Source organism: Ursus americanus, chromosome 24, assembly GCF_024610735.1.
Source record: "Ursus americanus isolate L20-20 chromosome 24, mUrsAme1.1.p, whole genome shotgun sequence".
Lineage (NCBI taxonomy): Eukaryota > Metazoa > Chordata > Mammalia > Carnivora > Ursidae > Ursus > Ursus americanus.
The window spans coordinates 37,150,062-37,165,833 of NC_142150.1; the positions used below are offsets into that span (position 1 = coordinate 37,150,062).

The 15,772-nt window shown below is 59.1% G+C and overlaps 1 protein-coding gene across 1 annotated transcript; it reads left to right on the plus strand.

Moving 5' to 3' along the window:
* The first annotated feature begins 6,627 nt into the window (after window positions 1–6,627).
* Window positions 6,628–14,638, plus strand: ZP1 (zona pellucida glycoprotein 1). The gene is given in 13 exon segments (XM_087854929.1): window positions 6,628–7,473; window positions 8,703–8,824; window positions 9,078–9,393; window positions 9,546–9,689; window positions 10,429–10,616; window positions 10,695–10,792; window positions 12,255–12,382; window positions 12,463–12,652; window positions 12,746–12,890; window positions 13,969–14,050; window positions 14,173–14,292; window positions 14,482–14,586; window positions 14,589–14,638. Coding segments are annotated over 13 exon segments (1,878 nt in total). The 5' UTR covers window positions 6,628–7,268; the 3' UTR covers window positions 14,624–14,638.
* Window positions 14,639–15,772: the final 1,134 nt, after the last annotated feature.

A 15,772-nucleotide genomic window follows, 5' to 3' on the forward strand; every position in this document is an offset into this window, starting at 1 on the left:
CCTGCAGCCCTAGCAGGGAGGTAAGCCACGCCCCCTGGTTTTGCCATCTGCGAATGGAGCCCCAGAGGCTTGGCAGCACCGTGCCTTCCTTCACAGAGTGCCAGGCACACAGTAGGCGCTTGTAGAAATCAGTCCTTTTCTCTTCCGGGGGGACATGGGTAGAGACTGTAGGGCAAGGGCAATACAGCTTTTATTTAAAATGGACACAGAGTCCTAAGATGAGCCAACGAACTATATGAGTTTTTATTTAATGGTTCCCCAAGTCTTTGCTGACCGAGCCTCCCAAGGCCGGGTACCATTCCTGCAAACTCAGTGTCCCAGCACCTAGGAAGTGCCCAGTGGAACATGTGTAAAAACTCCCATATCGAGGCAGGGGCACGCCCTCCCACAGGATTGACTCTACAGGAATCTTCCATTCAGACACAGGCGCTTCAGAAACTTGTGGGGCCTGCGATCCCGAGTGAAGAATGTCTAAGTGACCTTGTGATGGGATATTTTTCACTGCAGACCAAGACGAGAGATCAGCAAGTGACTCGATTATCCAAAATATTAGCGCGGGGTAGTCACCGTCCCTGTAGGTCATGGAGGGCCTGGTCTTCCAAAGACTAGTGTCTGCAGCCCTCCCTAGAAAACAGACAGATGTTTCCGTCTGCTTTGGGGAAAGTCCCCCATCCCCACCCGCCCCCCAACCCCAACTTGCTGGCCCATGGCCATCCTCCGAGGGCATGCGGGCAGGGTAGTATGGTGGGTGAGCTCAGGGACTCTGCAGCCAGGCTGCCTGCATTTTGACCCGGCACTGCCACTCCCTAGCTCCGTGACCTTGGGCAAGTAACTTCACAGCAGGAAACAGGATTTTTAACAGGGACTCCTGCACAGCCCCTGCCTCAAAGTGCAAGGATTGGTACACAGACTGCTCCTGGGGCTAAGAAAGAATCCCCCCCACTTCCTTCCTGTAGACATATGTTGGCAGGGGAGCATCGGGCTTGAGCCCCTCCCTCGGGACCTCAGCCCTCCTGTGCCTTCTGTAGCAGGTACGCTTGTGCAGTGAACATCCTGCACAACCTCTCATGGCAGCCCTGCTAAGGGGCTTCTTACCTGAAACCCTCACTCCTCAGACCTTTCCTCCAACCCCTGTTTCCAGTCCTGTAGTCACTGTGGTGGCTCCACCCAGCCCTCCCTGAGGACAATTTATGAAAAGTTGCTAAAACAAACAAAAAAGTAGTCCAGATGGGCAGGGCCCTAAGACATTTTCTAAAGAAGAAGGCAGTGACGTTTGTTCTTGCGGGGCGGGGGGGGCTCGACTGCACTCCCACGGTGGAGACGGACCTCTCCGCACGTATTCCCCAGTGCCACCGTCCCTAGGCCCCGCAGCGTAGGACGATGGGGCGGGAGGCAAGAGTGTCAGGAACCAGGAGCCAGCATCTGCCCCTCAGAGAGAGCCTTGGGGGTAGACAGGAGCAGAAGGAGCCTGAGGTGGGGCTCGATGGCCGGAAGCAGAGGACAGGTGCCTCCAGTGATCAGGCGTCAGGAGCTCAGGCCGAGTTTAGAAAGGAGAGAACCCAATCAGAGAACCCTTGTGGAGCCCTCCACAGTGTCAGGCCGGTGTCGCCAGGAGGATGCCACGACTGCCGATGGGCCTTCACGGAGGGGAGAGTCGGGGGGAGGGTGACCGGGGGCCTTTGGGAAGGGCTTACAACCATACAGAGCAGCGATTCTCAGCCGAGTGCACAGCGGGACCTCCCAAGGGGCTGGGTCTCTCCCCCAGTGGGTCTGGGGTACAGCCTGGGCGTTTGCATTTCCGTCAGTTTCCCCGGCAGATCCCGGGGCTGCCGGTTCTGGGGGCACCAGAGAACGCTGACCCCCTGGAAAGGAGAGTCGGGGTCCTTGGGCCTGGGGTGCTGGGAGCAGGGAAGAGCAGCTCTACCTGGGAGGGAGCGCTTAGCCGAGGGGCTTCCCCGAATGCCTCCTGTCCCCATCCCCGCCGTGGGGGTCCGAGGCGATGGTGAGCCCAGCGCTCCGCTCAGAGCCGGCCACTGAGGGATGACGCAAAAGCCAGCTGCCTCTTATTTAGCTATTTTTAGTGCCCTGTGTTTCCATGTCAACCTTTTCCTGACTCCAGATGTTACATTTGCCTTTTCCACTCGCATATTTGCCAGAACCCTTATTTTGGAAGCCCACGAAGGCCTCCCGTAAGAGGTGAAGCACAGATCGCCTGTGAAAGAAATGTCGAGCCCCCTGCTCTGCAGGGTTCAAGTGGGTTTATGACTCGTCGCGGTCCACCATGATGCTGATGCAGACCTTAGTGGGGCTGCGCCTTGCTGGACTGGAGGTGCGGGAGCCCAGGGAGGGGAGAGGCTTCGTCATAGGGCGGCGCCTCGGGGGCCCACCTGCGGGGTTTAGACATTAAGGAGCCTCAGGCCCAGAGAGGCTCGTGTCCCCACCTGAAGAGTGGCCCACAGGGACACCAGCCGGGCTGCTCTGAGCACTGGGGTAAATGGCTGGTGCCCCGCCCCCCACACCTGGCTCGGGCCGGTCCCTGAAGCCCAAGCTTCTCTGTGAGCAGGAACTCGCTGTCCCCGCCAGCAAGAGCAGAAGTCAGGTCCCTCTCCGTGTCAACCTCAGCTACCACAGGCAGGGAGACAAATCTCAGCCTAGCCGACCACCGCTAGGTCTCTGAGGCCTGTGGAAGCCGTGCAGACCCACACTCGGATCCAGCACACCGCCCATGAGTGCCTGCACCTTCCCCCTGGTCCCCAGCTTCCCCATCCTCTCCACCTACCCCAGTGCCTTTGCATGGCCGCTGCCTGGAATGCCCTTTCCCCCTCACCTGCCCATCCTGCAGGCCCTGAGTGTCATGGGCTCCTAAGAGGATGCTTAGGACGTCACGTGTGTTTAAACAGCGGTCCAAGCACTGGGCCCCAAGGGAATGTATCCCCCAGCTTTTCTCCAGTTTCTCCCCAGCTTTCTCCCTCTGCTCCTGCCTTAGGAAGTAGGTTTCCATTTTCCTTTCTGACCTTTTTGCAGAAGTTAATCAAAGAGGAAGCGAGACGCACAGCAGGAAGCAGGTAGGACGTGCCCTAGAATCCGCCAGCCCTCAGGAAGCCCCGACGATGCCCACAAGCATCAGAGAAGCAATGTGACGCCCTTGTCTTTCCAGCCGGGAGAGGCCCTGTCCCGCCGTGGCACCCTCCTTCTGCTGTTTGGCTCTCATGAGCAGGCGAGGCAGGGCGGAGAACTCACGGTACCCCAGGCCTTCAGGCTCACGGCACCCCAGCTAGGCTGGTCTTGTTCTTAATTCCATTCTATAGATTAAGAAATTGAAGCCCCATTTTAAAAAGATAAAAATGAAACTCAAAAGGTAAGAGATGAACGAACAGGTTTAGAAAGAGGCCACGTTGGGGCGCCTGGGTGGCTCAGTTGTTAAGCGTCTGCCTTCAGCTCAGGGCGTGATCCCGGCATTATGGGATCGAGCCCCACATCAGGCTCCTCTGCTGGGAGCCTGCTTCTTCCTCTCCCACTCCCCCTGCTTGTGTTCCCTCTCTCGCTGGCTGTCTCTCTCTCTGTTAAATAAATAAAATCTTTAAAAAAAAAAAAAAAAAGAAAGAGGCCACGTGGGAAGCCAAGACCCCAACAGGTCGCTCTGATCTGACCTTCTTCCCTCAGCGGTAAAAACAATGGTGGCTTTAATTATTGCTCTTGCGTCTAAGCAATGCAGACTGTGCTCTCTGTGTGGTCCGCGGGTCCTCCTATTTCATCTTCCCAGCAAGCCTACAGGTGAGGCACTGTTACTGGCCCCATTATACAGAGGAGAAAATCGAGTCAGTGAGTGAGTAAGTGATTTTTCTAAGGTCTCTGGTGGTGGAACAGAAGAGCTGGTGTCCTTCCCAGGCTGCCCAGGCTGGTGAGCTCTGGTGCCCATGGGCTTTTGCAAGAATTGGAATCATAGCCAAGGGTCTGGAGCTCCCCATCCCCAGGACAGTTTAACACAACTTTTCTCAAAGGCATCCTTCTGCCCTTAGCCATGAGGAAGTTCCCTTACTCTTTTCCTGCCTGTCCAGGGCCTTGGGAGACACCCTGCCCTCATGCCTATGGACCTTTCTGTGTAGCTAATTCCATCCCCACCATCATCCTTCCATTCCTACTTTACAGAGGGGGGCGGTCCCTTCACTCCCGAGCAGCAGGTGCAGGATAGAATCCAGGCTCTCAGCTCCTCTGGCTGGGGCTCTGTCTGCCCCCTGAGCCGTCCCCCCCTCCCCCCAGGGAGAGCGCTCTGTTACAGCAGGAAGCAAACACACGCGGAGGGAATGATGGAGAGGGAAACCACCACACCTGGGTGAAGGCTTGCCGAGGAGCAGGACCGTCGCACACAGGCGTCTCCAAGAGTCGCCCCGTCAAGTCCTTCCCGTGCCCGAAGAGAAACAGGAGCTTAGCATCGGAGGCACCCAGCAGAGCCCGTCTCACCCAAGTGTTCACATTCATATCTGCAGTCCTAGGACAAACTAAGAGGAGCCACCTCCTGAGAGAAACCCTGAGAAGGACGCAGTGTCACTTCTGGGCTGAATTGTGCCCCCCATTCCTACCCGAAAGCCCGAACCCCCAGCACCCCAGAATGTGGCTGTATCTGGAGGCAGGGGCTTTAAGGGGTGATCAGGTTCAACGAGCCTACAAGGATGGGCTCTAATCCAAGCTGGTCGATGTCCTGACAAGAGAAAATATGGACCCACAGAGCCACGAGGGAGGCGTGCGTACAGGCCACGTGGGGACACAGGGAGAAGGTGGCCATCTCAAGCCAAGGAGAGCGGCCGCAGAAGAGACCAAACCTGCTGACCCCTTGACCTTGGACTGCAGCCTCCAGAGCGGCGAGAACATCAATTTCTGTTGTGGAAGCCCCTGTGGGCTACGCCATTTTGGTTGGGCGGCCCTCGCGAATGAATGCACCTGCCCAAAGGGCATGACCTGGATCTAATCAGGAAGAAACACCAGGTAAACCCGAGTGAGGGCCGTTCTGTCAACAGGCCTCCACTCCTCAAAACGTCAAGGGCACGAGGAACGAAGACTGAGAGAGAGACGGCCCCAGGCGGGAGGAGCTGCGGAAGCCTGATCTTGGTCTCACATCGGATTCTGGTCTAGGAAAAAAACACTTTTCTCCTTGGACCGTTGGCAAATTGAATAAGGTTTGTAAATTGGGCATCTGTGTTATACCAACGCTGATTTCCTGGTTTTGATCCTTTTACTTGTATTTTAGGAAGTGCACACTGGAGTATTCAGGGGGAAAAGGAGAGCCATCTGCGAACAGCTCTCAAACGTTATGGGAGAAAGGGTGGCTGTGGGCGTCTGTGTGCATACGAGAGCGAAAGAGCGAAAACACATGTAAAAAGACACTTAGAAAACAAAATTCAATTGAGTACATTTTAAACATCCTACTGGCTTTACACAACCATTCATGAATCAGCAGCATCAGGTCTAGGGGATAGAAAGGTGCTCGGAGGAGCGATCCAGAAAGACTTTTATAGGCAGAAGAGAGGGGGAACAAGGAACTGATACTAGCAAAAATGGAGGTTGGTTCATTGCAAGGTCATTTTCCTTTAGACGATGGCAGGGGTCTGTTGGTCAGATTACTAGCTAAGGCTAATAAGGCCGTTCCTTTTTTTTTTTTTTTTTTTGGCTGGTTTAAGATTCCGTTCCTGGGAGAGCCAAAACTGTAATTAAGTCTTGGCTTACTGACGTGGGGCTTAGTGTAAGTGATGCTATTTTGGGGCCTGTTGTCTTGTTTTTCACAACAGTTAATATTCGAGGGATCTGGCTGAAGGGTATATGGAAATTCTTTTCAGTAAGTCTGAAATTATTTCAAAAGAAAAAGTTTAAAGCCTTCCCTTTCTTTTAGGAAAAGCCCACCTCACACGCCTTTCCCCCTCCAGGGACCCCTGTCAGCCTGAAATCCACCGTTTGCAGCCCTAGGCCCTTATCACCCCAAATTCCGTCTGCCTCAACACGACACCCCCACCTCCACTCCCTGTGCCCCTCACGCTTCTGCCACCCCTCCCGGCCCCAAGTGCTAAAGCATTACCACGAGAACTTGCCCCCTCCCCCATTCTTCACTGTCCTTCTTTCTGTCCACGCTGCGAGGTAAGCCTTCTCCTCCCCAGTTCACAAGCAGGAAAGTGAATCCCAGAAAGTGATGTGTCCCGGCCACAGCGAGGGGCCGGGTTGGAGCCAGACCCTTGCCAACCAAGCCACAGGCCGCCCAGCTGCTGCTGCTTACTCACACTCAGTGGTCACTGGCGGAGCCGGACTCTGCTGGGCCCCCGGGCGCGGTGCCCCCCCCAAATGAGGAGGGCGGTGACGAGACCTTGGGTGAGGCCTTGGGGCTGCCTGGCCCACGGGAAGCGCTGCCACCTATGAGCCAGCCTTCTTGTGGTGGTTAATAGACTTTATTTCTCAGAACCGGTCCATTAGCACAGAGGTCCCACGCGTCCCGCACCCAGTGTCCTGCAGGAGGACCGGCTCACATTCGGGCAGGACGTGGATTACAGTTAATGAACCACTCTTGATCCACTGTTACAAACCTAAGTCCGATTCTTAGCTTTTACCTATGGTCCCTGTTCTGCTCCAGGATTCCATCTGGGAGGCCACGGTACATTTCTTGTCCGTTCTTGTGATTTTTCACTAGTAAGAGCCATGGCCCCGTTAAACGTCCTGATTGTCAGGAGGGCCCAGTGAGGGGCTACCGGCCTGTCTACTGGCCTGTCACCCCCATCCGTCTGCCCGTTCTCAGGGGGCCTGCCCAGCTGCCCCAAAAGCCCTGTTCGTAACCTAACCAGGGGCCCGCTGCCCACCCCCACGGCCCCTGCAGCTTCTCGTGGCCCAGAAGCCCCTATACCTGCAGGAGGCCCTAGAGAGCCGCCTGCGCAGGGAGCAGATGACGAGGGACTTGGAACCAGCCCTTCCACCCACCTGCAGCCTCCCTTGTACCAGAAGCTTCCCTCCTCCCCGCCTCCCAGCCAGGATCACCTGGCTGAGCTGCCCTGAGACAGCCTCAAGCCCCAGCTGTAAGGCAGGAAGTCAGGGTGGGGGGCAGCTTTCGGGGCAGCCCGTCAGGGCTCCTGACTGGAGGACGCCTTCCCTGGCCTTCAGGGCCGGAATTTCACCAGAGCCCCCGGCGGCCAGGCAGGGCTCTTCCAGGTGGGCGCCCTTTGGCCCTCGAAGTTCCCACTTGCCACCTCCCCCATATAAGTCCTGGGCCTCACGTGGGGACTGCTGTGGTTGCCATGGTGTGTCTGATGGCAGGAGCTTCAGCTGGGGTCTGGGGTCGCTGCATGGCGCTGCTGCTGCTGGCTGCTCTGGGGCTGGGGCAGCGGCCACACCCCGAGCCTGGTCTCACAGGCCTGTGGCACCACTATGACTGTGGGGTCAAGGGCATGCAGCTACGGGTGTTCCCCCAGCCAGGCCAGACGATCCGCTTCAAGGTGGTAGGTGAGTGTGGCTGAACCGTGGTCCCCACTTCCTGGGCTGCAGTGGGGGGCTGGGACCCTTTTCCTGCAGCAGGAACAAGAAGAGGAGAGGTCTCTCGGCCCCCACTCCCTCCCACGCTGGGGAGGGGGAGGGAGGAAGGGGAGTTGCCAGCCTCAGTTTTCCCGGTCGCCCAGGGAAGTGTGCACGGGCCATCATGCTGAGCTGCGGGTCTTGAGTCAGGGGGGCCCGGGCTCTGCATCGGCGACCGCTCTCAGCTGACGCCCAGGCTACTGGCCCCCAGAGTGCTCTGACTGGCAGGGCCTTGCTGGGCCTGGCCGGGTGCAGAGGAAAGAGGGGTGGGTTTCAAAGGAGTATTTGAATCCGCAGCTTCTAAGCTCTGTGTTCTTGAACAACTGACCTGACCTCTCTGAACCCATTTCCTTATCTGTAAGATGGGAAAGCTGACCCCCACCTTGCCACGTGCACTGAGCAGGAGTTCAGGGGGCATGCCTGCACCCAGAGAACGCCCTGGTGCATGGGGCTGACAAGGGCGGGCACACACCTAGCCCGTGTCCCCCGATGACTGCCGCAGCCAGTTAACCCGGCAGACCGGCCGGCCGTGAAATCCCAGTTCCCCATCATTCCACCGCTCACTGTGTGCACCTGGGAAAGCTCCCACTCCGAGCCTCAGCAGCCCATCTGCGGAACGCAGAGAGCCGAGCTTACAAGAACGGGCGTATGACACCCAGCTCGTGCCTGAGACCGTACTGACCTTTGCTCCCCATATCTTCATTCCTGCTTGCTGTTGTGTGCTGTTAACCGGGAGCCGTGGCTGTGAAAGATCAGACCAGTAAAGCCACCCCCTTACAGATGGAAAGAGACCAGAGAGGAAGGGGCTCGTCCGAGAACACACAGCACGCTGGTAGCAAAGCCAGGGCTGAAGCTGCGGCCTCCCGCTCCCGAGTGCGGTTTTCTCGGCAGATGCCAACAGCTTCTGGCTTCACCCCTGAACATATTTTTTTTTTTAAGATTTTATTTATTTGACACAGAGAACACAAGCAGGGGGAGGAGGCAGGCAGAGGGAGAAGCAGACTCCCAGCTGAGTAGAGAGCCCGTGGAGGACTCGATCCCAGGACCCTGGGATCATGACCTGAGCCAAAGGCAGACGCTTAACCGATGAGCCACCCAGGTGCCCCTCACCTTGAGATCTTTCTGACGCTTCCCTTCCATCTTTCCCTCCCCTGCCCCAGATGAATTTGGGAACCAATTTGAGGTAAACAACTGCTCTGCTTGCTACCACTGGGTCACCACCAAGCCCCTGGGACCTGCTGTCTTCTCTGCTGGTTACAAAGGCTGCCACGTGCTGGAGAAGGTAGGGACCGCTCATGCTCTGGGGGGCAAGCCCCACAGCTGGGAGCCAGCTGGACCTCGCACAGCCTCAGGATGGAGGGGGAGCTCGCAATCCATCGCTGGGCTTGTCACACCTGCCCTTGTGCTGGCGGGTGGTAGGTGAGGGGACTGTCCCGGGACCAACCCACAAATCCAGCTCCCTGCCTGACCCCCCTCCTCTGCCTGGGATGCTGGGCGCCCCCCTCCCTGCTCCCCTGTCTCCCTCTCACGTGCAGGATGGGCGCTCCCACCTGAGGGTGTTCATCGAAGCCGTGCTGCCCGACGGTCGAGTTGATGCAACACGAGACGTCACTCTGATCTGTCCTAAACCTGGCCACACCTGGACTCCGGACGCCCACCTGGCTCCACACACGGGCTTCTCCCTTCCCACCCCGCAGGCCCGGCCCCTCCACCCCACCCCAGAGCATGGCCTTGTCCGCGCAACCCCTACCTTGCCGTCCCTCAGACCTGGACCCACCACCCATCCCACCCAGGCTCCACCCCAGTGGGGCACCCTGGAACACTGGGGGGGTTCTGAGCCACCTTACCCAGGTATGTAGGACTTCTGTGGCTGGGCCTTCTGGAGCAGCGAGTGGCCTGATGGCCCTTGACTAGGCTCAGGAAGCCAACTCCCTCTACTGCCCTGGAAGTCTGCTGCCCGGCATGGCCCTTTCTCATGCCTTCCCCACTCTGTCTGTCCCCAGGTGCACATCTGCCTCGGGAGCAGTGCCAGGTGCCCTCCGGGCCCATCCCCTGTGGAGTGAGAAGAGGTTCGAAGGAGGCCTGTCAGCGGGCTGGCTGCTGCTATGACAACAGCAGAGAGGTCCCCTGTTACTATGGCAACACAGGTACAGCTGTCCACACCTGAACCCTGAAGTGCTAGGAGGGCTTCTTCCCCTGCCCCCCCACCCCCATGCTGCATCCCACCCTGTTCCTAGGAGAGCCTGAGCCCCAGAATGACTGCTGAAGGGACCTTTAGATGGGGTGCCCGTACATCCCAGCTTGCTGATAACCGTCGTCCCAGGGAACTAGTAATAGTGCTCAAGATTTTATTTATTTGAGAGAGAGCACAAGAAGGGGGCGAGAGGGAGAAGCAGACTCCCTGCTGAGCTCCATCCCAGGACCCTGAGATCATGACCTGAGCCGAAGGCAGACATTAAACCGACTTGAGCCACCCAGCTGCCCCTTAATAGGTCTATCTTTACATGTCCCCCTACCTTTTGATCGAGAACATCCCGGTTTAAGTTTATTTTTTCTTAGTAATCTTTACACCCAATGTGGGGCTTGAACTCACGACCCCAAGATCAAGAGTTCCATGTTCTTCCGACTGAGCCAGCCCAGCACCCTGGAACAGCCCAGCTTAGAGATAAACTCAGTGGTGCTCCTATTCTCTAGTTCCCATGCAGGAGAAAATCTGGGTCTGTCCAGGGGTTACTCGAGCTAACACTGACACAGAGAGAATCCAGGTCTCCTGAGTCCCAGGGCAACACTTAAATACTGTCACCCAGCACCCCCCCACCATGTCCATGCTGCATGGACACTAACCTCAGGGGCCTGACTGGCCTCTTTAATCCACCTTTGTCCCAGCAACTGTCCAGTGCTTCAGAAATGGCCACTTTGTCCTGGTGGTGTCCCGGGAAACAGCCTTGGCGCACGGGATCACGCTGGCCAACATCCACTTGGCCTATGCCCCCACCAGCTGCTCCCCGACCCAGGAGACCAGGTCCTTCGTGGTCTTCCGCTTCCCTTTCTCCCACTGTGGGACCACAGTTCAGGTAAGCGCAGGGCCGCGGACAGGCACCCAGGACCGCCCCCTGGGAGGTCCTCACCCAGCTGTCCACACCCCCACACAGGTGGCTGGCAACCAGCTCATCTATGAGAATCAGCTGGTGTCTGAAATCGAGGCCCGAACGGGGCCACAGGGCTCCATCACGCGGGACGGCACCTTCCGGTGAGGGGGAGCCTTTCTGGAACAGGCCGGGCTGTGGGCTTGGGTGTGAAGGGAGCACAGGTGAGCTTAGGACAGGCTTTGGAGCCATCAGGGCTCATGTCCAGACTGTTACCTGCTGTGTGATCGCAGAGCCTCTGGGCTCTTCCCGGCCCCCCCTGCCAGGCAGGGGGGATGGCCCTCAGTCAGTGCTGATGGGAGCATGACGTGGGGTCTGCCCAAACCTGACAGGTAGAGGCCACGGCAGTGCGTGAGCAGGCCGGGGTCCTCAGGAGCACGGGCCCTTATCCCTCCAAGAACTAAACTCAGAAACGAAGCCACAAGCATCCCCGCCGAGGCCCCTGGAAAAAGCAGAGGCCGTGAGTGTGGCTGTTGCTGCCTCTTCCTTTCAGAGGTCACGAAGCCACAGATAAGGCAGAAGATACCTGGGGGCGGAAGCTCTCTGAGGGTGTGCTGGAGGCAGGAGCTGAGGGAGGACCTCCGGTGGAGAGGGGCCTCTGGGCCCGGGGGCTGCAGTGGCTGAACCGCCCTAGGTGCCTAGGGTGCCAGTGGGGGGGCCCCCCCGAGGGCACCTGTGCTTGTCTCACCTGCCTTTGAAGGGCAGGGGCCCTCGTACCAGCCTCCGCCTGGTCACCCTGTCAGAGCTGACATGCTTGTATTTAAGATCCTGTGCTTGGCACCGACTGGATGCCCAGGCGTCTCCCCCCCGCCCCCCCACCTTACCTGCCAAGAGGGCTGAGCCGGCTGCTCATGTGGGGGTCCAAACATCTTTTGCTTTAAAATCCTAAGTACCTGCAGGCCAGGGGGTGGAAGCTAGGTCCGCTGTGCTTTAGGCCCTGGAATTTAGGAGCTGGGGGAGCTAGCCAGAATTCAGCAGGGCTCCAGGGATTCCCAGAGGAAGGGAGCTGGGAGGGGAACCAGCTGGAGCCCCTAGGAGCAAGTGGGCGGCTCCTCAGACAAGGCCTTGAGCTCAGGCGGGAATCCCTGATGCCTGTTAGCACCTGGCTTGTGCCAGGCCCGGTCTCCGGCTGCAGCACGTCTTCCTGGGGCACCCGGCCCAGGCTGGAAAGCTCCCTCCCAGAGGTAAAGGGAGAGCCCTTAGGAGCTGGAGGTAAAGGTGGATGGGGTCAGCTTTCCTTGCAGAACATGGGGTGCCGGGCATGGGCCCCCCACTAAGAGTATGGTGTCGCTTAGGCTGGTGAGAGACCCCAGTCCCAGTGGCACAATGCCTAACGCTGTGAGGCCCGTGACAACGCTGGGGGCTGTCTGGGACCTGCTTGAGCTGTGCGGGGCTGATGAGGCAGGCAGGGCTCCGGTCCCCCGGCGCGTGCTAGGTGGCATCCAGCTGCCCTGCTGGACCTCGCCCTGCTCGTTGCACCCACGTGGCTGGAGGCTGGCTTGCCACGCGCGCTGGCCTCCCTGACGCCGTGTCCCCTCCCCCGCATGCTCTTGCCCCCGGCCTCAGGCTTCACGTGCGCTGCGTCTTCAACGCCAGTGACTTCCTGCCACTCCGCGCGTCCATCTCCCCATGGCCCTCGCCAGCGCCCGTGACCCAGTCCGGGCCCCTGCGGCTCCAGCTGCGGATTGCCCAGGGTATGGGGTCCCTGGGCCTCCTCTTCCTGCCCGCCCCCCCCCCATAGCCCACTGAGGCTCACGAGCCCCTCGCCCCGCAGATGAGACTTTCCGCTCCTACTATGAGGCCGGGGACTACCCCATCGTGAGGCTGCTCCGCGAGCCTGTCCCGGTGGAGGTCCGGCTCCTGCAGAGGGCAGACCCCGGTCTGGTCCTGCTGCTGCACCAGTGCTGGGCCACTCCCGGTGCCAGCCCCTTCCAGCAGCCTCAGTGGCCCATCCTGTCCGACGGGTGAGTGGTAGAGGGTGCTCCGCTGGTCCCGGGGCTCCTCCTCCCCCTGACACCCCATCCCTCTGTGGCCTCCTCGACTTCTTTCCTTCCCAGGTGTCCTTTCGATGGAGACAACTACAGGACCCAATTGGTAGCCTTGGACGGGGCAGAGCTGTCCTTCCCATCCCACTACCGGCGTTTCACCGTTGCCACCTTCGCCCTCCTGGACCCTGGCTCCCGGAGGGCCCTCGGGGGATGGGTAAGAAGCGTCCCACGCCTCTTCCTGCCTGCTTCCCTGTCTGTTCCATGTAAGCCGGTCCCCGGAGCCCTCCAGCACCCTGCGAGCTATAGCAGACGTCCCGCTCGGGGCTGCGTGGAGGGGGGCAGTCAGAGGCGACCCACGAAGCCTTCAAGAGGGAGGAAGGAAAGTGGATGGCAGCAACCCTGGATCTGAACCTGGTCACGATGTTCTAGAGTGCCTTTGCTTCTGACTCTGGAAGCCGTGTGTTCCACGTAAATCTGCTTTGAAAGTTGATAACCAAGCAGCTTCTCCGGTGGGTAAATGAATAAACTTTGGGTATATACTTGTGTTTTCTACAGAACACACAAGTGGCCCCCATAGGCCACAAGCTACCCTATGACTTGTTCTGAACAATCCCTACCTCTCTGTAAGTAGCTGCAAGTTATTACACCAGGCGTGGACAGGCTCCACTGGTTAGCCCTGTGTAGGGTGCCTTAATTCTGTCTCTACCGTGAGCCTCTCCTGGGGCCGTGACCCTCACCTGCGGGACGAAGGCGTATCCGTTGGTTGGGCCTCCAGGGGCTGGTGCAGCTCCACCCGCTCCTCTTGTTTCTACTCCCTCTGGGAGCTGCCCCTGGCCTTGTTTCTGGAAGCAGGGGTAACCTGTCCCCCACTTGGTCCCCAGTCACTGGGGCATGGGCCCTGCGGTCTGGTGAAGCGGCCCCTCCTCAGAATCCAGTCCCGGTGGGGCGGGGGGTGGGGACTCTGTAGTCAGGGGAGCACTGGTGAGCAGCCAAGGGCTGGGGCTCGGTCACGTGCGGTGTTGCCGGCCTGCAAGGAACTCCCCTGCGGGCTTGGCCATGGTGAAGGAGGAAGGCACAGCTTCGAATGGGGAAGCCACACCTATGGCTCTGAGCCTCAGCAGGAGAGGCTGCAGGCTTGGTCCTGGTCCACCCGGCCAGACCTCCCTCTGCCTGCCTGCCTGGCAGCAAATGTGGCCTGGGTCCTGGGCCCTGGGTCCCTGCGTCCCCGCCCTCGTGCTTGCTACTGTGGGTCTGAGCCGGCCCCGCGCCCTGACCTTCTCTTTTCCCGCCAGGTTTACTTCTTCTGCAGCGCCTCCGCCTGCTCCCCTTCGGAGTTGGAGACGTGCTCCACGACATGCAGCTCTGGGCCTGCGAGTGAGTCTGGGCTGGGACACCGTGGGGGCTGGGGGCTTCATTCTCACGTCCGCAGGCCTGTTCTGGCTCCTGGGCAACCAGGGGCTGGAGACCAGGCTGTACGCCCCTCCCCCCCTGCCCAGGACAGCGACGAGCCTACACCCCCCACAGCAAAGCTGCCGAGCGCCAGAACCTCGTGAGCTCTCCAGGGCCCGTGGGCTTCGAGGGCTTTTACAGGCAGGAGCCTCTGCCGAGGACCACAGGTACCAGGGCTGTGGACTGACCCTCAGGCCTTGGCCCCCTGTGCTGCCAGGGGACGCTCGGCCACCGTGCAGGCAGGAGACGGGCAGCTTCAGCTCTGCCCGGTGTGATCACAAAGGTCCGGGGGGCGGAGACCGCTTGGAGGGGCCTCGCTCAGCCCTGCAAGGCTTCAAACCCCTTCTCTCCGGCAGGGTCCCCCAGGAACACTGACCAGAGGCCTCTGCTCTGGGTGGTCCTTCTGCTGGTGGCTGTGGCCCTGGTCCTCGGGGTCGGTGTTTTCGCGGGCCTTACCCAAGCCAAGCGCAGAAGCTCCAGGAAGACAACAGAGGGTGAAGGGGCTCAATAAACCGCCGTCTCAGGCCTACCAAGCGCGTGTGGAAAGCTGTTTGCGGCGACTAGGATGATTTCTTCCTAGAAGGGTGATCCTTAGCATCCTTCTGTCCTTTCAGAAGTGTGGCCTCTTCTACGGGTAACATGGGCTGCACCCGGGGTAGAGTCCGGTGTCTCCCAAGACTGAATTTGGGAGACTTTGCCCCTCAGCGAGGCCAGCTGGTGTTCCAGACAGAGACCAGACAAGTGAAGGTTGCGCACGGTAAAACCCTGGCCTAGTCCGAGCAGCACGGGTTAGGAAAGGGGAACTGAGAGGGTGGGGCCCCAGCCCCGGACACGGGGCTTCTGACCGGGCGCCCTCCAGGCACGCTGCTCAGCTGCCCTTGGGGCTCAGGGGAGCCCGGATTTCCTGGGGCCAAAAGAGCTGAGCCCAACTTCAAAGAGCTCCTCAGTCTTGCTCTGAGCCTCCCAGCTTCCCACTAAAGGATGCGGGGCTGCTGCTCTCAGCGCCAGCCTCTCCCTCCCCTGGTCCCCCGGGACTAGGCCCCGCCCAGGCTGGCTGGCACAGTGGGCACGGCCACCAGAGGGTCAGTCCTGGCACTGGCGGTGCTGCCGCCCTTCGTCTGCCCGTGTAGGACCTGGGCCTTCACCTCGGACTTGGTGCAAAGACCTTTCCAGACCAAACTGTACATCTAGGCTGGGAAGGGGTAGCAATGGGAAGGGGTGAGGGGTAGGAGTAGGGTTCAGCCTCTGGTGAAAAGAGAATAATCTGGTAGGGGGTCAAAATCTGGCCTTTGACTTTTTCTGAAGGGCTTCGGTGGGCATGAGCTGTGAGAGGAAGCTGGGGTGCTCGAGTCAGGCCAGCGGCCTTGACACTGTGCGGGCGCCCCTCCGTTCTGGCCTACTCCCTCTTTTCCATCTCTACAGAGACTCCCAAGCCGGGCTGCTTCATTACAACCCTGGTTCTGGCTCTTACTAGCTGTGTGCTGTTGAGTTACTGAACTTTTCTAGGCCTGTTTCCTCATCTGTAAAATGGGGAGAATACCCATCCCCACAGGGGTGTTAAATAACCTAACAGATAAGAATCCTTAAAATGGTACCTAGTGTTCAGTCAGTGTTGCTGTTACTAGAATTCTTTCCCCTGCCCCAAAC